General features: G+C 39.6%; 2 protein-coding genes, 1 non-coding gene and 1 pseudogene across 6 annotated transcripts in view; 1 reads left to right on the top strand and 3 right to left on the bottom strand.

Moving 5' to 3' along the window:
- slc2a10 (solute carrier family 2 member 10) overlaps positions 1 to 6,083 on the top strand; it is a 6,374-nt gene extending 291 nt beyond the window's left edge. The window contains exons 2-6 of one of the 2 annotated variants that reach the window (XM_014338844.2): positions 1,169 to 1,324; positions 2,117 to 3,385; positions 3,533 to 3,655; positions 5,684 to 5,819; positions 5,900 to 6,083. In XM_014338844.2, the coding sequence (XP_014194330.1) occupies positions 1,282 to 1,324; positions 2,117 to 3,385; positions 3,533 to 3,655; positions 5,684 to 5,819; positions 5,900 to 5,996 (1,668 nt within the window). In that variant the 5' untranslated portion in view covers positions 1,169 to 1,281 and the 3' untranslated portion in view covers positions 5,997 to 6,083. Of the gene's footprint in view, positions 1 to 1,165; positions 1,325 to 2,116; positions 3,386 to 3,532; positions 3,656 to 5,683; positions 5,820 to 5,899 lie in introns of both variants that reach the window. The other variant, XM_014338845.2, reaches the window with a different exon arrangement.
- LOC121815459 lies at positions 4,009 to 4,163 on the bottom strand (annotated as a pseudogene).
- Positions 6,084 to 7,194: 1,111 nt separating the features above from the next.
- LOC102306348 (casein kinase II subunit alpha) lies at positions 7,195 to 20,970 on the bottom strand. Of its 3 annotated transcripts, none has more exons than XM_014338847.2 (13): positions 20,133 to 20,970; positions 15,739 to 16,034; positions 15,536 to 15,647; positions 15,354 to 15,455; positions 14,270 to 14,320; positions 13,932 to 13,991; positions 13,588 to 13,671; positions 13,257 to 13,367; positions 12,821 to 12,922; positions 12,347 to 12,447; positions 11,690 to 11,838; positions 11,491 to 11,580; positions 7,195 to 9,130 (listed from the first exon to the last, which is right to left on the bottom strand). In XM_014338847.2, exons 2-13 carry the CDS (start codon positions 15,837 to 15,839, stop codon positions 9,012 to 9,014), a joined length of 1,182 nt encoding a protein of 393 aa, XP_014194333.1. In that variant the 5' UTR covers positions 15,840 to 16,034; positions 20,133 to 20,970; the 3' UTR covers positions 7,195 to 9,011. The 3 variants fall into 3 exon arrangements, with proteins under 3 accessions (XP_014194333.1, XP_014194332.1, XP_005938670.1); XM_014338846.2 differs by having other exon boundaries at positions 20,278 to 20,970; XM_005938608.2 differs by having other exon boundaries at positions 20,800 to 20,970.
- LOC121815460 lies at positions 14,077 to 14,213 on the bottom strand. Its single transcript, XR_006055125.1, has one exon. It is a non-coding gene; the product is annotated as a small nucleolar RNA SNORA57 (small nucleolar RNA).

Here is a 20,970-nt window from a genome sequence, read left to right as displayed (position 1 = left end):
GTGTGTGTGTGTGTGTGTGTGTGTGTGTGTGTGCGGCACGCTTGCTGAAATACAGTGGGAGGGATGAATAATGGAGCTACATTTCTCCACAACAGAAGAAGCTGGAGCGTTGAAATAGGCTGCAAGAGAGTTGTGAAGAGGAATTTTTACGGAATTTTGAATTTTACGTAAATATGGTGGCATTTACGTAACTACAAGTAAAAATGTTATTGAAGTGTTTTATCAGGAAATATTTTACTTTTTACTGTCATGGTTTTAAGTGTGAACCCCAGCCGTGCTACAGATTTCTAAACATCGTATTTAATTCCAGGTGGATTGCTATTATTATCATCATTATTATTATTATCATTATTTTTGCAATAATAGTCGGAAACAAATATAATAGTTGTATAACGTATTTACTGCCTTACTATCGAAAAAGCACAGCAAATTTTGTAAAGAAACTTGTGAAATCATTCTACTTGCAGATTTTAAATATTTAAATATTTAATAAATTGAAAGATTAAATTAATCCACCTTTTACACAAAAAAGTTTGTCAAAAAAATTTATTGTTTTAAGAAAAGTGATGAAAAGTTACTCTGTTAAACTAGTCAGGTTATTCTCATAGAAGGCTCTTATACACCCTGGACTGACACTAGCACAAAAAGACAGACGACTCTGCCAACATACGTCAAAGTTTCAGTTAAAGCGTTAAGTTGAATCGTTGTCTTTTGTATGTTAGTTATGAGCACTGTCCAAGTTATTGATCAGTGAATGAACTGTTGAATGACTCATCCACCAGTCAGGAAAGTCTGGATGTTTCGGTGACAGTTCAGTGTTCCAGCTAATGAATACTGAAGCTTGTCGGTGATAATTAATGTCTTTCAGAGTCAGTCAGCAGAGACACAAGTGCTTTTTAACTACAGTAGTGGTGTTCCTCTCCCTCTTGATATTTCAGAGCGACACATCAAATTCTCCACTGCCTTGTCACTGTCAGGTGACAGGATGTCTAGCAGAATTATACTTTGACGAGCTAACTGCTTTCTACACAGACATGTTTTATTTCATTCTTTTTATACCTTCTTTGCATGGACTCCCTAATGAAATCATTATAATCAACAAGAGCGTTGTCATGGCAGCGGTGCTGCTACAGGCTCTGATGGGCTTCCTTTGATTTTCTGTCAGCAGGGCTTCCTGTTGGTGCCAGAGCAGGAGGACGGTACACGAAATGGAGATGATCTTTTTATTGTTTCCCATATACTCTACAGTGAATGTCTTCTGAAAGATGGATTTAGAGCTGCATGGTCTGGCTTAAATGTGCACATAACAAGACAGAAGCAATGAGTAAGTAATTTTATGTAAATCAGTTTACCACAATCAAATGCGGATTTTTACTGTGACATAAAGTAAATTGGTGTAAATATTGTGTGAAATGCATTAGTGTTGACTAATGTGATCCACCAGTGCAAATGCTTGCTTGATTGTTCTAGCTGCTGATAGCTCACATTTCACACTGAAGCCCTGAATCTACATTCAGAACATGGTTATTGAACAGCACAACATCTTTAATTACTCAAAGGTGCAAAGGTGAAAATTAAATGACTATCAAGGGAAGACTGAACTCCAGCAGCTTACATCTTCATCTTTTTCTGCCTCATTTGCATTTCAATCAATAGATTCTGAACATCAGAGAACCACAGGCTGATCACAGTGACCAATGTGGCTCATTTATTAGGGTACTTTCTAAAGCTAAAATGCACCTGTTGTTCTAACCTGATCAGCAAGATGAAGTTGTAGTACCACTTGCTGATGATGTCAGGAGTTTAGTAAGTTGTAAACTAACTCCTGACATCTGAAGGATTTAAGGTTTTGTCCAAATAACATCATCTAAGTATGCATCAAACCAAGCTGTTTCAAGTTCTATCTTTATTTCTAGATGCTAACCCAACAAACACAAAGAAAAAGAATGTTTCCAATTCAGTTTACCACAAATAACATAAAATGAATGGATTCAAATCTTATAACCGTTCAGTAGTTTTCTTCTGTGTAATTCCTTACAACTGAGATTATTTGGGAGGCAATACATTTTCTTTTATACTTTAAAAATTAACCATCTTAATTTTTCTTTCCTCACAGGTTGTCCTATCACGCCATTGGCTAGTGTGGTGTCTACTCTGGGCGGACTTGTCTTTGGTTATGAGCTGGGCATCATATCGGGTGCTTTACTGCAGCTCAAGGTTGATTTCAGGCTGTCATGCATTCAGCAGGAGGCGCTGGTCAGCTCCTTGCTGATAGGAGCCTTGCTGGCCTCAATCATTGGCGGTTGCTTAATTGACCGTCATGGCTCCAGGAACTCCATCCTCATCAGCAATGTCATGATCCTGACAGCCAGCCTGGTTCTGCTCATCAACTCATTCTTAGCACTGGTCATAGGAAGGATCACAATAGGCTTTGCCATGTCTGTATCCTCCATGTCCTGCTGCCTCTTTGTGTCTGAGGTAGTAAGTCCAGACCGCAGAGGTTTCCTGGTAACACTGTATGAGGCTGGGATTACTGTGGGCATCCTGTCAGCTTATGCCATTAACTATATCCTGTCTAGCTATAAAAGAGGGTGGAAGTGGATGTTTGGTCTAGCTGTGGTACCAACACTGGTACAGCTCATGTCCATCTGCTTACTCCCTTCCAGTAGTAAGGATTCTTTCAACCAGAGTCAGTGCTTTCGAAATGACAGCACTGAAGCCCAAGAAGCAGATGACTCAAAAGTGCAGTCTAGCAAGAGAAATAAGAAGGTTCAACGCAGCACTTTCTACTTGTTCAAGCGCCAGGACAATATGAGGACTCGGACTGTCATCGGGCTGGGATTAGTTCTCTTTCAGCAGTTCACAGGCCAGCCAAACGTACTGTTTTATGCCTCCACCATCTTCCACACAGTGGGATTTCAGAGTGACTCCTCAGCAGTGTTGGCATCAGTTGGGTTGGGGTTGGTCAAAGTGATTGCTACTCTGATATCCATGGCGTTTTCAGACAGCGTGGGCAGAAGGCCTCTGCTCATCGGAGGCTGCTCTGTCATGGCTCTGTGCCTAATAACCATCGGACTCTTCAGTGGACATTCGCAGGTGACCGCTATGAGACCTTGTAATGCTCAAAACATTGACGTTAACGAAACACGGGCACGTCACTCACCTGTTGGCAATTACTCTGTTTTTGATACGTCTCTGGCTGGAAACCACTTTCTTTTTAAAAACACCACACAAGATAAGGATGTAGTGTTCAATAAAATCGGCCACATTTCTTTGGAACCCACTCCACAAACTTTTACTAAAGTCCACGGCAAAGTGATCAACTGGATCATCCTCCTGTGTATGATGGGTACTGTCAGTGCATACTCTGTTGGATTTGGACCAAGTGTGTAAATTTATTCAATATTATTTACTTTATAGATTTAAAGCTTAAATAATTTCTGTGTATTTGGCAAGCATAGCTTTACCTCCATTACAATTTTTACCTGTGGGTTATCATAACGTTTTTTGTTGTTGTTTTTTTTTGGATCAGTGACATGGCTCCTCCTGAGTGAAATATTTCCAGCTGCTGTTAAAGGAAGAGCATTCGCATTCACCAACTGCTTCAACTGGGCTGCAAATCTGCTGGTCACCTTCACCTTTTTGAATGTTATTGGTGAGTTTTGGAGTTTCAATAGCACTATAGGTTTTAAAGTAGCTAGATGTTTACCTTTAGTTTACCAGAAAAAAATAAATGAATAAAAAAAATCATAATAATTATAATAATAAAATGCTTCCAAAAAAAAGTTCATTACATCTATTGATTTCATGATGCATGATAAATGGACTGCTCAGTCAAAGCGCTCTAAACTACATGCCACATTCACCCAGCCTCTGATTGATGCATCAGAGAGCAACTTGGGGTTAGTATCTTGCACAAGGATATTTGCAGAGTAGGGCCAGGGATTGAACCACCAGCCTTCCAATCAGTAGATGATCGGCTCTACCTCCTGCGCTACAGCCACCCACAAAAATGTGGAACGCTTCACGAATTTGCGTGTCATCCTTGCGCATCCTGGCCATCCGGTGAAACTGCTGGGAAGACAACGTTGGAGAAACATTAACATTTTATGCTAAACTTCTCTGTATCGTATCCAATTTAGTGCGTACCCTAAAATAAAAGTACTGGATACAATAAAGTGTAATTACATTGTATTATGTGGTGAATATACATATGACCTCATATATAATGTACAAAAAGACAAGGATCCACTGATGCAAACACATTAAATGCCTGAAAAAGCAACACGCTAACATTAACATTAACTGCTAACATTAAGCTACCAGTGGTGATCCCACCCTGACAAATGGCTCGACTTGCTAAGTCAGACTCATTACTGGTGGGAGTTGGACTCTGCCAGGGCTGTCCTTTGTTAACAGTTCTGTTTATAACTTGTATGTGAAGTGGCTTGGGATGAGAATTAGCATCTCCAAGTCTAAGACCATGGTCCTTAGCTTAAAAGCCACAGAGACGCAGTGTTTAGAAAAAATGCATCTCAACTGTTCCAATACTCCTGAGACAGGAGGCAGTGGTTGTCCTTTTTTCCTGGATCGGTTGGAGCTTTCTTTAGGTGCCTTCCCAGGTTTAACAAATGTCCAGCAAGGATAACCACGTTTACTCAGGGCCTTCTTGATGTGATGTTCTTACATCATTAATGATCAAGGAACTGACCTCACAGCCCATTGTTCATTAGTAGTGCTGGTTTCAGTCATTGTGCAAAGGTACTGTTTATAAGAATGGCAAAACCTGCAGTCAGAAGACTGAAGAAGTCACTTGGATGAGTGACGAAACGTCTCTCCCACTGAAAACGCTAGGTCCAGATGAACAGAATCAACCTTTTTGGGATTTACTTACCTGGATGATTGAGCATGCATCAAGATACCACTGTTATCAGGGGTAATATTGTAAAGCAAGTTACTCTCTCATTCCCACCTCCAATTTTTATCAGCTTTGCTTCTGGCTGTGGATAATACTCAAATACTACAATTATTTGTGCTTCTTGAGATGGGAATTTGTGATCGGTGTCATGCTGGCATATAAAAGTTGAAAGCTGCTTGAAAGCTTGTTAACTGTTAATTATGTGAAAATTCAGAGTGACTTGTTTATAACTGAATGGAAAAAGTCTGAAAGTGTGAAATATGGAGAATTATACTTTTTGTTTCTCCTTTTTTTAAAAGTACGATAGCTATAATGTTGACTTTTAAATGAACCCAACCTTGACCCTAAAAGTTCAGCATGAAATGTAATGAGCTGGATCTCCTGTGCAGAAGGATAATTTACATGAAGTTAATGGTATACCAAAATAAAAGCTCTCCAGTTTGAAGTTAAATGCGTTGCACAAAATAGTTTAATATTTTTTTGATAATAACCAAAAAATGCAAAATATAAAATCTATAAATGCAGAATTTTTTTAAAAGCTCAAAGTTTAACAGTTAAGATTACTTGTTTGATTTAAAATCCACTGTTGTGATTTACAGAAGCAAATTTGTTTTTCTTTATTTATTTTCATTATTCAAAACGTATGGCCCTAATTGTATGTCATTGACCTAGAACCCAACACACAAAGTAAAAACATATCAAGACCCACAGTGTAAATGTTTTTGAACATGGTAGCAAAAAGAAATGTGTGTTTTAATTCTGCAGATATGATTGGACTGTCAGGGATGTTTCTTGTGTATGGGCTGACTGCTGTGGCAGCTGCAGTGTTCTTCTACTTCATGCTACCAGAGACAAAAGGGAAGACTCTGGAGGAAATAGACAAGGAGCTGCGTTTAAACAGGTATGATCTGCAGTCTATTCACCTGATCAAATACAGAGTCCCGAGTGATGCAATGTGAGGCCTCCACTGTTGTTTTGCAGGTTTTACCACCATCTGGAGTGCTGTGGCTTCATCAGCAGCAGAAGTACCTCCCCACAATACCAGAGAGTGCACTGTCAGGTTTGCACATCGGGGTGAACCAAAAAGATAATGAACTGTTTAGGAAGACATCACCTCAAAACAGCTGACCTGAAATCTTTAGTCAAAATAAAAATCGACAGTTAGCGTGTGCCTAAGTTCATGAGGGTTGAACATGAATGATATAGGACTTTGTAACATGTCTTTGAATTTAACTGGGTGACATGAGCTTGTTTTTTTCTTTACCACTGTGGGCTTATTGGATTTCTTTGTTAAGAGAACTTAACAGGTCAACATCTTTCCAGCTCTTGCTTTAGAACAAACAAACAACCTTTGTCACATACACATTCATACAGAGTACAACATGTAGTGAAATGCTTGTGTCCGAGCTGCAGACAGGCTGTAGACATAGCCGCACCAATCCAGGACTTGGCTTTAGCATGGGGGGGTCTAGCCAGGACCCTTACTGGATACCAGGTGGGGGAAACGAACTTGCGACTCTCACTCCAAAGGTGTCTAGTCTTACCATTACATTATCCAGATGCAGGGGATAGTGGGGATGAGAGGGGACTGTCAAACAAAAGGTTTGCTTGTTTACCTCAAAATATCAACTTTAAGATGTTAAGTCTTCAGAAAATGTGGAGGACGGCAAATTTTTTTGGGCTTTTGTTTTCATAGATTTTACAGCTTGTCCTACTGAATAAATCTTTCATACTACACCAAAATAACTGTTTTCCCACCATCTACAACAGAAGCGTGTGTGTGTGTGTGTGGAGGGGGGGGTTATATTCTATCACAACTAGGCCTATAAGCGGACCCATCCTTATGGTAGACTTTTTTAATGGAAAAAGGAAAATTAATGGCAGGAAAAACAACTGTGTTCCATCCATGTGAACAGGCTTCAAATTCTTGATATTGTGCAACATCTGAAGAAAAGCATCCACTTCAACTGGACACAAAGATTTGTTTTTGCACAGAGGTAGTAGATTTTAACCACTAGTAGAAACGGCATACTAGTCATTGTTGCTGTAGGACAGAGTTGTACACACTGAACTCGAGATGGCAACACCTTTCAAAACTGAAGTTGCACTTTGGGATACACAAATATTTCTTTTCCATATTTATATTTTCAGTGTTCATTTAGCATCAGTGCATCTTTCTTAAACTCTTAATTTAGAGCATTTGTGGCAAGACATCCAGATGTTGCATTTGTAGCAGCCCAAGTCTGTGTAATCATGACAGACATGAATCAGACAGATTTACCTGATAAATAAAACACATGTTTATTTACACAAATATTCTCAAATACTAGTCTTCTACATAAGGACAGAAAAATATATACAGTGATGTAGGGATTTAAACTGCTCCATTGTCGGGTCAATGTATACATGTTTTGATTTATTTGCATTTTCAGGTTTTGAAATGGAAAAAAGGCGTATGTACAGCAGGATCTAAAACTTGCACTTTCAAACTGGCACTAAAACATTACGGGAAACCATCTTTCAAATGCTATTATACTCCACTGCTTCCCTCAATGTGTTGGTGAAAACCAACAAACTGCATGACTCTTCAAAAACGTCACTCACTATACATGAGAGGTGAACTTTTCTCTAACAATCACCAGCAGGTAGGGCTGTCTCAGTGAAAGGATTATACCTGCCCTACGCAATGCAACATTAATCTTAATTTACTTTACTTACTCTGGATTTTAAGGGGTGCATTTCCCTCATTTAAGCACACTCCTTTTCAAATAAATGGGAGTCTATCCCATTTTGCTTTCATTTCTGGTTGCACTTGCGTCTCAATTCCGTTTCATTTGTGGAGAGGCACGTGAAGAGAGTTGATGACAGCCCCTCATCTTGTTCTTCAGTTCCATAAAAAGTTCAGCAGAGGAACATAGAGGGCCAACAATGTTCCCCCTCTGATTGTGACGTGATTACACAAATACAAATCCTCGCATGTGGCTTTAAAGCACAAAGGTGTTCCAAAAAAAGAAAAAGAAAAAAAGAAGATATACATCACTGTACTTCATTTTGTTGGTATTGTGACAGCCCTACCAGCAAATGACAATGTCCTATGTTTTCATTTCATTCACTACACATATCACACTGTCCACTCTGTGAGCAACTCCTACTAGCTTCCCACTGGAGGGGAAGGGAAAAAAAAGCAATTGGTCAGCCTCTTCTTCCAAACAACTTGAGTAAACTTTGGTTAGATCTTGAAATATTTCAAGGAACTGGAAAGCAGCACATTTAGAGAAACCATTTCTTTGAGAACCTGAATGACCCTTACCTGGCTTCTTAAAAGATCGCACAACAACACTTGAGTCGAACAGACACCTTGATGGTAGAGAACTTTTATCCAGCAGTCCACAATGTTTTGGATTAGAGAAAATAAAAAACAAAACAAAGGAGGATGACGTGACAGGGAGTCACATAGCAAAAGAAGTCGAGTGATCTTGTTTGGTAAGAAAGGCAAGACAAAGCTACTCGGGCAGAGAAAGTGTTGAAGTGTCATTGTGTTTACATACACCTGGGGTACAGAACAGCACCAAAATACTGTGATCTGGAGGGTGTTTCAACTCTCCTGGGGAGGTCAGATGAGTGTTCTCATAAGGTTGTGTGTTTGACGCTGCTCAGTAGTAAACTATATATATCCTCTTGGTCCTGACAGCCAGCATCTCCCTTTACCTTCTGCTGATATTCTTATTGACCAGTGCCTTCTCTCGCCAAACTAAAACACACAGTGGGGAGGAATGACCATTGCTTAGTCTCACCACCCAAAACATACTTGGGGGCAAAATGAAAAAAAAAAAAAAAACAGATAAACAACATTCATTTCATATGTCATGTTAACACTCTCATTCACAGGAGGGAAAACAGCTCTTTTTTGTAAGATAACTGCTGCCTCCAGCTGCTGAAGCATAGTCACACCGAGTTAAGTTGGATATGGTGACGGCTGGCAGAGAACTGCTAAGACACCCCTCCCCCATCCTGACTGGGTGGTGGTGAAAGTGGGAGATTGATAACACAGGGAGGGGTGGGGGTGTTTTTAGTGTGAATCTGGGTGAGGGTGTCACTGTGGGGCGCCAGCAGCAGCGGGCACCGGGGTGCTCAGGGCATTTGTGGCAGCAGATAGGACAGGTGAGCCAGTGAGAGGCCCCAGGGCAGTAGAGGCTGGCAAGGCAGAGATACCTGAGAGAGAGAAGCCAGACGAGACCATCAGGACAGTCGAGCACTCTGAATATTAGCATTTCTACCTCAGAGCTGACAGAAATTTTTCAACAGTTTAAAATTCGCATGGGAATCGATAAGAATTAACCAATTCCATTATCGATTCTGATTGGGTGCTCATTGACCCACTTGAAGAGCCACCACCATCGCATTGCATATCAAAGGCTACGTTCACACTGCAGGTCTTAAAGCTCAATTCCGATTTTTTGATCAAATCCGATTTCTTTTGTCTGCTTGTTCACACTACAAATAAAATGCGACAGCAAACGCGCTCTAGTGTGAACGCTCAGAGCGCCCGCATGCGCAAAAGAAGACGTCACACACAACGCGCTCTGTTTAGACCCAGAGCAAACAGTATGTTTGACTGATGGCTCTTAATATGAAGACTTGTTTCAGACTTTACGTTTCCCAATTTTGCTTTAAGTTATAAAGTTATTTTGTTATTTACATAATAATGTAAATAACATAATAATTATTCTTATTGCTGTTTTAGAGGAGCGGTGCTTCAAAGGATAGTTGCAGATTTCTGTCAGAATCTGCAGATTATACAGTACAAATAAAATGTTCACGTTTCTCCAACGTTGTCTTCCAAACAGTTTCACTAACATCTACACTGGATGACCAGGAAGCGTTCACGATGTCTTCTCCGGCGCTGATAATCGGCGTCTGTCTTGTGTCGGTGACGTAAAAGACGGATTTAATGCGACGTGACCGTCAAACATCAGTCGCTTTCTAAAACATCAGATATGTATCGGATTGAGTACCACATACGAGAGTGACCCAGATCGGATTTGAAAATATCGGATTTGTGCCGTTCACACTGTCACACCATGATCGGATATGGGTCGCATAGGGTCAAAAAAAAAAAATCGGATTTGATGCGCTTTCACCTGCAGTGTGAACGTAGCCAAAGACATTTGTGCAAATTAACTGCATGCTGTGTGGCCAAATGTGTTGCATGTTGGAGGTATCAGCTTTGGGGTCATTATTTTAAAAACGTAATGTATTACACATTACACAGAACAGTTCTGCAGTACAGTTCTTACTCCCAGGAGAAAGGGTTTTTTTCTGTAAAATAACATGAAATGTATTATCTCATAATTACCTTTTAATAATATAAACCTATGGGTTACAGTCGCACACAGCAACACAAATCCCTATCCTAATAAGACAGAGATGATATTTCTCTTAGTATTTATGTGTGAACATAAAGCCAACAGCACAAAGCAAAGATTAAAACCCAGCCCACAGTAATTCTACTTTAGACATATGATACAGAAGCTGCAGCCTGACTGCTCATCACTTTGCTGAAGTTCAGGGTCTGGCTGCTGGGCTGGGGTCAGCATTCACTCAGCTTTGGGTTCTTGACTAGCTGTGGCTAGCATGCTGCGTGTGCAGCTGCTTACAAAGAGTCGCAGTTGTGTTAATGGGATAATGTAGTCGTTTCTTTCCTGGAAACAATTTAAAATTTACCACTGCACTCTGATCCTTTTGTGCAATAGAAATAAAAGTGATGCCCATATCTATGCTGTAGACTGCACTACTAGTTTCCTCCTCCAGCACACAAACTGCAAGTGAAACCAGTAAGCAAAGCAGGCAGCTTTATCAATTCCAAGGATTTGAACTACTGGTTCTGTACAAGAAGAAATAAATCCATAATTTAATGCAATCACACTGTGTGTGACCAAAGGTAAACCAGGAAGTAATATTACGAATCTGAAGTAAATTTTTACTTTAGGACAACAGTGGATATCCTTAATATGGTCGTCCCAGGTACACACCTCCCTTTTTAATAATAATAATGGATTGCATTTATAAAGCGCTTTTCAATACCACTATTCAGTCACTCTCACATTCACACACTGGTGGAGGCAGCTACAGTTGTAGCCACAGCTGCCCTGGGACAGACTGACAGAAGTGAGGCTGCCATATCGCGCCATCAGCCCCTCTGGCCAACACCAGTAGGCGGTAGGTGAAGTGTCTTGCCCAAGGACACAACGACAGACCGAGACTGTCCGAGCCGGGGCTCGAACCGGCAACCTTCCAGTTACAAGACGAACTGCCAACTCTTTGAGCCACGACCGTCCCATTACATGACAGTAAACTGTTGTACTGTAGGACATCCAGATTTTTGACATGCATCTTAATGAAGCTAATGCATAATAACTCTGCCATATTAGTTGAGGAAAATGTAAACCTAAAGCACAAGGATGCACAAACCCATAAGTTTTGTTTTTCTAAAGAGAAACTTGGATGGATTAAAAGGCACGGGGATTTAAATTGTAGGCCAGTATACTATCAGTATAAGTGCGCGTTCTCACCAGTTATCATGTTTGCTGTGCTAACAGCAGGGTTCCCACTGGGTAGGTTGGCTGATCCGGTCACACGAGACTGATCTTTCCCAATAGGGACTGTAGAAACAATAAATAAATTACTTCTTGTCATGGCAACCTTCATTTTATTGTTAGCAGAAAAAATAAATAACTATAGATAGACACAGAGGTGATGGTGAGAGCTTACAGAAGTATGGGTGATCCATGGCCTCGCGGGCAGTGAGTCTGGCCTGGTGGTCGTAGCGCAGCAGTTTGTCTAGGAAATCCAGAGCCTCGGGGCTGACCAGGTGCTGGTTCTCACTATGGACAAATCGCTCCCACCGCTTACGAGAATGCCTATTTTGGGGTGGGGGGGGATTAGTGCCTTGTGTTTGTATTCGTTTACAAAACAGTAAACACTTTAGATCACAGTGGGCCAAAATTCAAAACTGGAACAAAGTCGCGGGCTAACATTAATATTTATTGAAAAAAAAATATAAGAATCAATCTTTTCTTATTGACTCAAACAAGTTTTGCTGAAAAATGGCCCGCGGGCCAGAGTTTGACACCCATGCTTTAGATTATCCCATTACAAATTTCTGTAACGTTTTGTGGCCACCAAAATGGGTATACACACATGAATGAGTAATAAGATGGGAGTGGAGAAGATATGCTCAGTGGATCATCAGTCACCCAGCAGCTAAAACTCTTCTTTTGAACTGTGATATTTAACTTAAAATGTGCAACATAAATACAATTTTATTCATATTGATCCTTTGTATTGCTCTTTGTATTTACCTGACAGCATGACCCCCCCCCCCGCCGCAGGTGTATTTGCTAACAATAATTCAGCTGAACCTAGTACCTGCCAAGAATGTCATTGAAGCGAGGTTCCAGCTCAATGTTGTATTTGTCTATGTAGTCATAGAGGTCTTCTGTCCCCAGCACCTTGGCTATTCTCACCAACTGCAGGAGAACATGCAACAGTCATTTAGAAATCATCAATCACACACATGCACTATAATAAAATCTATTTCCCAGCTGTTTACAGAAAACATCTAGACACTTAGTAGATCAAAACCCTATTAAACAAAGCTCACGGTAATATCTATAAATCCTGCTGGGAATTAATTTAATAGTCGTTTAAAAAAAAAAAAAAAAAAAAAAAAAAAAAAAGAAAGAAAGAAAGAAAAAGAAACTACAGTAGTTGACTAGTTTGAAGGACAGAAAACATCAACAGCCAAAATAAATATTCTGTGTATACTTTATGTGCGTCATAAAACTCATCTTTAAAATTAACAAGTACAGGGAAACACAATAATAGCTTAGATTTATTCACCTGGTCATAATTGTCATGACCATGAAAGAAAGGTTCCTTTCTGAAGATCATGGATGCCAGCATACAGCCCAAGCTCCACATATCGAGGCTGTAGTCATACATCTGAATACAGAATACAGTGGAAGAACCAATGATGAGGAAAGATGAGAGAAGATGACTGAAACACTACTCGCTGAAATCTGTTACAAAGTCTATTTATTTACCTTACAATATAAAGCACCTTGAGGTGACTTGATATGATTTGGCACTATATAAATAAAACTAAACTGATTTGACTTAATATACAGCCTAGCAAAAGGAACAAGACTGTAATTTTGGACACAACAGGTTCATTCAGTGACTGACAAAGACTCAAAATTCAGTATCCACAGTACAAAGACCTCCAACTGCACTCCAGAAAAACGCTAAAGCACACGCTACTACCTCACTGCCATACCTGATAGTCCACCAAAAGTTCGGGTCCTTTAAAGTAGCGAGATGCAACTCTGACATTGTACTCCTGTCCTGGATGGTAAAACTCAGCCAGACCCCAGTCAATAAGACGCAGCTACAAAGAAATTAAGCGATTAGCACTCAGAACCAGGGTACATACTAAGTACAAGTAAAGTAAGTGGAAATTAAAATATTGTGCTTCAACCTGTGAATGCAGTAGAGGGACTGTGAAGAATAGGAATCCACACAGAGAGGCAAACAGAAAAGCACAACAGCAATGACAATGAACTTTATCATGCTGTTACATTGCAGAAGCAACATTATCTCTCACCCACCTTACGGTGCTCATGATCTATCATCACATTATGTGGCTTCACATCTCTATGCATTATTCCCATGCTATGGCAGTAATCCAGAGCCTACAAACAATACCAAAGGGACTTTGTTAAATACTGTTTAAGTTTTTCTTCCCAAGATTTCCAAAAGAGCTAGAGATAATTAGTTGATTCTCCCTTCAGGAAAATGCTGATAACAAAATGAATTCAAGTATAAAAAGCCAAACAAAAACACAGTCAAAGAACATTTTCCAGGGAATTAGTGTCTTGTGAAAGGTCTTCATCTAAACATGTATCACAACGTTCTGAGTTTGACACATCATAGAGTGAGCTGGAGGACTCACCTTGAGGATCTCATACATGTAGAATCGAATATCATAGTCCGTCAGGGTCTGGTATAGTTGCTGAATACCAAAAATAAAATCATTAGCCTTTTAATGGTAAAGTCCTACAGCTAAATGACAGCACCCATGTGTCACACAGAAGGAGCACTGTGCCAGTGATTGAGGATAGAACCAGAAGACTGTTGACTTTCTGGCACCGAAGACATAGCACTGGACTATCCTATTCCTCCATCACATACACACACGTGTATGGTAAAACAACGAGTATGCCAAGAAAGGAGGGTGAAATATATTACAATAAAATGCGCGACAGAATAAAAATCATAGTGTGTTCCTACCTTGAAGTCTGTGTTGTTAACATGTTCAAAGACTAAGGCAGGTGTTCGGGACTGCAAGAGAGACATTTCGTGTACTTTATTTTTCGTTTGCAGTTTCATACAAAATCCAAACAGCAGCAGCAGCAGCAGCAGAAGCAGAAGAAGAAGCAGAAGCAGAAGAAGCAGAAGCAGAAGCAGAAGAAGAAGACACAAAGAAAAAGAAGACACAAAGAAAAAGAAGACACAAAGAAAAAGAAGACACAAAGAAAAAGAAGACACAAAGAAAAAGAAGACACAAAGAAAAAGTACTAAATCTATCTCTGTACAAGCCAAGCAGACAGCCACACTGTGAGCCTTACATTTTGTTTAATATAAAACATCAAAAGTCTAATCAAACTGTGGTCTCTCTCACCATAGGCTGCACAACCATATCCACAAATAATGCTAATCACAGTGTGAATCACAGCTACCAACTTTCACTATTAAATCTTTGATGCTCTATTAAAATCAGTTTCTATTTAAGTAGAAATAACCATGAAAGATATTCTCTACTCTCACCCAGTGAGATGAGTTCTGGAGATTTCTACCCTCTGCTTTTTGGACACTTTTTTTTTTTAACTGGTCGCAGAAGGTTTGTCCAAAAATAAATAAAATAGGTACTCAGAAACCACATGTTACAATAGGGTAGATATTTCATAAACAGGGTACTTCTGCTCTTGACTTCTAAAATTCGAAATCAGAAATCTTAATCTGTATTTGTTTAAATCTTGAATGACCATGATGGCTCAGACACAATGTGTTGCTCCACTGCTTGGACAGAGCCCTCACTACATTTTATTACTATAAAACTGCTTACATGTATCTATCTAGCCGTGGTTATTTAAGTACTTACAGACACAAATTTCCCAAGTGTAACCAATAAGCTGGCACAAGTGGTAGGTTCAATGTGCTATTGGTACAATGACACCATCCCAAAATTTAATGCATCTTTTTTCTGAATAACACATTATGTAATCAGAAAAAAGAAAACGCAAATAAAATATAATTTCTGCTGTACTTGTGAACAAGACCTTAAATGTTCTTCATTAATAACTATGATACTTACTACAGGGTCTTTCACTATATCAATTAGAGAGATTATGTTAGGACCTCCACGCAGGTTCTCCAGAATCTTAATTTCACGCTTTATTTTCTTTTTCTTTACAGGCTAAAGGATAAACGAAGAAAAAGAGTTAGGATGCATAATGACTTCATGAGATATAAAAGTAAGCCTTTGTACAGCTTTACCTTGAGTATCTTCACCACAACCTTCTCGTTATTGGTGATGTTGATTGCCTCAAAGACTTCACTGTACTTGCCACGTCCTAACTTCCGCACTAACTGAAAATCATCCTGGTTTCTGTAAAATACAGTAATTTTGCAACCAAATATCAGTTACGAACATTTCTCAACTAGCATGTGTAAATTTGTCTAGAAGTCAAAATATTTACCCCCATTCAACCACATGGGACTCATAGTCCCAGTACTCCCTTGGCCGGTGAGTGTTGACCTCTGTGTACACTCGGGCCCGGCTTGGCACGGGTCCTGACATGTCCGACAGCTTGGCGGATATGATGGGGAAATCTTACTGCAGCGGATGACAGCCAGAGGGATGGAGGCTGGGGGGGAGGAAGAGGGGGTGGGGGAGGGAGGTAGGGGTGAGGGGGTAGATCCCACAAGGGAATGGGGTTGGGGGGGGTTTTGCCTGAGGATGGGGGGAGGGGCCACCAGGGGCAAGGTGGGAAAGCTGACAAAAAATGATTGGAACAGAAAATTAATGATCAAAGAAACCTGGTTTAAGGTTTAAGGTATCTGGTTAAGATAACATACGCTAGCCTGTTTCAGTTCAAGGTTAAAGGAGCTAGTAAACACAAACAGAAGTGATTAATTAGTCAAATGGTTTTGGCCAAACCCTAAGAGAGAACATGACATCAACAGGTGGATTACCTGCGATGTGCGATAACTGTGATCAGTATTGTGATAACAATATGACTTCTGATAAAATAAATAGCAAAAAAAAAAAAAAATACATAATTTCCGTTTTACTGCAACAGTTTTATTTAAAGAAAGCTGCTGTATTAGCAGTGTAACAACAAAGTGCACTTTAACATTGAAACATTGCCCCCATAAAAGATTTTCTGAGGCTTGAATTCTGAAAGACATCCTTCCCGATCTCTATAATTAGTTTTAAATAAACATAACTTAAATTATACTGCAAATGATCTCAGTGCAGTTGTTCATCATTTTACCACTCACCAAGTAGTTATGTCTAGAAAATACACAGTCTCTAGACACCGTGTTTTCAGTTCAAAGTCTTCGGTGAGGAAGTGCACTGTGAAACTCATATATGGTTCCGTTGTATGACTTGACCATAGGTCTGTAGTGCTTGCGTAGTTTTCAGCTTGGCTTAGTTCAAACATGACGGTCTTGCGGCATGTTTCGTACATTTGTGGAATGGCGAACTGGTGAAGCCCTCCCTGCTAACTGTATTTATAGGCATCATGTCTTTAGCCAAAAAAAATGTGTAATGGCCTCTGTTATTTCTTTGTACCGCTTCGACGTTTTCTCATAAGGAGTTCCACTTGAAAAACTCTGATACAGAGACGGCTGTTGGACTGCTGTGCTCTTTGTCTTAACATTAGCAACCTTTGTTTGGCTAGCCCTGTCTTTCTGGAACTCTTCAAACAGTTCTCTGTGGTTGTGTTGAAGATGATGGTGGAGATTAGTTGTGTTTCCTCTGGTGGTTGCCGCGAGTGTCCGGCGAGTTTTGCAGAGTACCTGTGTTTGGTAAAGGTCGTGTTTATTAAATCCAAAGTACCTCCAAATAAGCGAGGTACTATTTTTTTTTAGCCACGAGTTCATAAGTCAGTAGCGCTTTCGTCATGCGTCTCGCTCTCAGATGACCAGTAGAGTCAGTCGAATAGGTACTAGGTGAAAAGGGCTATTAATCCCAAATAGGGCAGGGCAATATGGCCAAAAATATTTATCACAATATATATTTGAAAATTTGCGATAACAATATAACTGACAGTATAATTGACGCAAGACAAAATACTTTACAACTCCACAACTTTATTAGTGCAAAAAAGAAAAAAAAAATCCATCAATGTATTTTCACTTAAACACGCAGCTGTTTTTATGTGCATTAAAGTTATATAAAAATTTAACAGTGCAAATGAAAATTCTTTGCTGACAGTTTAAACAAAAGGCATTTACAATGGAAATTGGCCAACATATCCTCAGCATAACCATGTATAATATCCACAAAACTTAAAGAGGTTATACACATACAATACGGTAACATTATGTTGAGCCACAGTACGTATCACTCCACGAGGCTCCTGACTACGGTAGCCGTAATTCTCCGACAATCCATCAAGTGGTGCGGCTTATATATAGCATATCATAGCTTATCAAAGTCGTACTAAAACATTTTTTGACAGATTTTTGGATCGGATCAGTAATAACGACGGTCCGGTTGCACGCGCTTTGGTGTGTATCTGACGGACGAAAGCCAAACCAGTTCCACACCACTGAAGTTGCACCATGCACCAAGTTAGCACATGATTCTCCTTATGGGGACCTGATATGTTTAATATGCTGCTGAGAATATAGCCCAGAAGAAGCGTATAGTATAGCTTTTATTTTGGAAAGAGCCATTTCTCTGTGATAAACTCTCTTTTCCAAAGATGAGTGATTTCTCGATCAGATAGATTTATTTTTTTATTACTTTGTTGTTTCAGCAACATTAAATTTAAAAACTGTACTTTTGAGTTAAAATATATATTTATAATTTTAATAAATGACAAATTAAAAAAGGCATGAACATTTTTTTTGTATTGAAAAAAAAATATCAAAACCGTGACACCAAAGTATCGAACCGAACCGCGAATTTTGTGTATCGTTATATAGCGATATATTCTTTTCTTCTGTATAACGTATTTTACACACTATAAGGCACACTTATCATCTTTTAATTTTCTCAAAAATCGACAGTGTGCCTTATGTATGACTTCTGGTTGTGCTTACTGACCTCGAACCGATATTATGTGGTACACAGCGCGCAGATATCTGTCAAACCTTTTTTAGTATGACGTTGGTAAGCTATGAAGGCGCACCGCTGCCGTAGTGAGGAGCCCTGCGCACTAATCTGGGTCCAAAACGCCATCCACGTCAGGTCCCAAAGTCAAAACGAACACTGCGGCATCACTGAGAGTTAAAAACTGTCTAAATTCTTTCATCTGTAATAAAATGATCAGCGTTGCTGCTTTACCAGGTGTAACAATTAAGTTTAACATCCAGGCATCCATGAAAACAGAATTTATTCAATTTAAAGTTAGAAGTTAGCAGGAAGTTAGCTCGCTATTTACCAACTAAACACGATATGCCATGTTATGACTGAGAGATTTCTGAAAAAATTCAAACGTACAGCTCTGCTATCACTTCCAACATAAAAGAAGACAGAAAAATAAACAGCAGTGACGTTCGTAGGGTTACTGAAGTTGGGTTAGCTGCTATATAATGATCTCCTACGTGATCGCTAGCAAAACATCTACGTTAGCATAACATTAGCACAGTGAAGCTGAAAGATGAACATTAACTTTTTTCCACTCGATAAAAGTTAACGTGAGGGTTTCTGGTGGTTAGGTAACAAATGCAATCGCATGGCAGGATGCTGTAAACGGACCAAATTTCAGTCAGGAGAACAACTGAGATAATCCATCCATAATATGAGGTTAGTCATTAATATACTGCAACAACATGGGAATAGAGCAGCTGCGAGAGAATTCAGCATTAATGAATCAATGTAGAGCTGGGCGATATGAGATTTTTTCATATCACGATATGTTTTTTTCATTTCAGGCGATAACGATATCTATCACGATATAAGCCAAATAACTATATTTGTAAGATTTAAATGTGCCGTTGCTCACAAGTAAAATGTAAAATAATCAGCAGCTTGTTTTTATTTAAATATTACCAAAACAGGTGCGGCTTGATGACACCATCAACATGCGCTATTGTGGTAGAGTGGTATAGTAAAAATCTCTACCGTTGGCCAAATTTCTATTGTTTCTACCGTATACCATTTATACCGCCCACCCCTACTTCATGGGATGGGTTTCTATGGTCAAACAGCTTCACCCAAGCTTTACATCACCAAGCACAATGTAAATTATTGGAGACAGCGCTGTAAAGCATTAAGCTGGACATGGAGTGACAAATCACACTTCCCTGTTTGGCAATCCAATGGACAAGTCTAGGGTCGGTGGTTGCCAGAATTGTACCGCACTGTGCCGAATGAGAAATTCGTTGGAGGGGAATTATGATGTGGGGTTGTTTTTCACGAGTCCATTAGTTCCAGTGAAAGTTAACTGTTAACACTTTAGTATAAAAAGACATTTTTAAAAATTTCATGCTCCCAACTTTATGGGAACAGTTTGGAGATGGCCTATTCCTGTTCCAACATGACTGCACACTAGTGCACACAGTCCATAAAAACATGGATGAGTTAAGTTGGTGTAGAAGAACTTGATTGGCCTCAAACTTTACCAGCACTTCATGTCCAACATCAGTGTCTGGCCTCACAAATGCACTTCTGGAACAATGGTCACAAATTCTCATAAACAGTGCTAAACTTGTGAAAACCTTTTCCATTACAGTTGAAACCATAATAATAATAATAATAATAATAATAATAATAATAATAATAATAATAATGGGATATCACTCAAGGTCTTACGCATGTCAGGCAAACAAGTAAAAGCAACATAATGTATATAACGCCAACTGGATGTTATCACTTCAGCTTATGACCCTTCGTTTTGACTGATAGGTTGCTCACCATTGGGGATTAAACCGTTAGCTCTCTCTTTCACACGTGATTGACACAGTCTTCCACATAGGGTAAATACAAAAACATCCCGAATGTACCTTTCCGCATATATTCCTAAATTTAACTTAACTTTAAGAAATGAATCGTCCCTCACTTATAATCAACGAAGAATCATGCACCGGGGACCTTTTTTCAGATGAACCGGTGGAACACCGGTTAAACTCGTGGGTTCAATAGAAATCCCGCTAACTTTAGCTAGATGGAGGAGTTAAGTAGTCCTCTAGCACATTTAAGTATTGCCAAATTGAATTAACCTTTTGCACAAGGCTCGCATACCACCTTTCACCGAAAACCGCAACACTAGATATAACGTTAACGTGGACTAGAGTCATGTTATCTTTCAATTAGATAATTTGCGTACTCGTTTGAATTCGACATTCGGTAAGTCAAATGTAATGCGGTGGATATTGTGTTTATCGATAGTTCAAGCACTTGATCTAGTTCGTTAAATCCAAGACCGGCACTGCTTTCTGTGTATTGAGGTTTCGTTAACTTATGGGCTCTGGGCAGGCCCTGTCTAATAGCCTGCTAACCTTATCATGGCTAACATTAGATTCCAACAGAAAAGCTGTTTTTGCTAAATCAACAGTGAACACAAAAATTGGCTGGTATTTACCCCCTTGATCAGTTCTAGGACTGAAATGCTTCCAAATAATGAGGGCTTCTGCAAACTAAGAGTCCTCGCCTCCCTCCTTCACCGGTGCGCCCGTGCCAGTGTATGATTTCTGCTGTATCAGAGACAATATGGCTGACCACCACCTACATCCTACGTCCCAGACATTTTCTA

Source organism: Haplochromis burtoni, unplaced genomic scaffold (assembly GCF_018398535.1).
Source record: "Haplochromis burtoni strain Fernald_Lab_line unplaced genomic scaffold, NCSU_Asbu1 Contig_221, whole genome shotgun sequence".
NCBI classification, from domain to species: domain Eukaryota; kingdom Metazoa; phylum Chordata; class Actinopteri; order Cichliformes; family Cichlidae; genus Haplochromis; species Haplochromis burtoni.
The sequence above is the reverse complement of the archived record's forward strand: the minus strand, read 5'-3'. Positions and strand labels throughout refer to the sequence as shown.

Coding starts and splice junctions, on each gene's coding strand:
- LOC102306348 (XM_014338847.2), bottom strand. CDS start 15,839: ATGTCAGGACCCGTGCCAAGCCGGGCCCGAGTGTACACAGAGGTCAAC. Junction 12,448..12,820: donor GTCATGACAATTATGACCAG/GTGAATAAATCT, acceptor GTTCTCCTGCAG/TTGGTGAGAATAGCCAAGGT. Junction 11,581..11,689: donor CATGGATCACCCATACTTCT/GTAAGCTCTCAC, acceptor TTGTTTCTACAG/TCCCTATTGGGAAAGATCAG.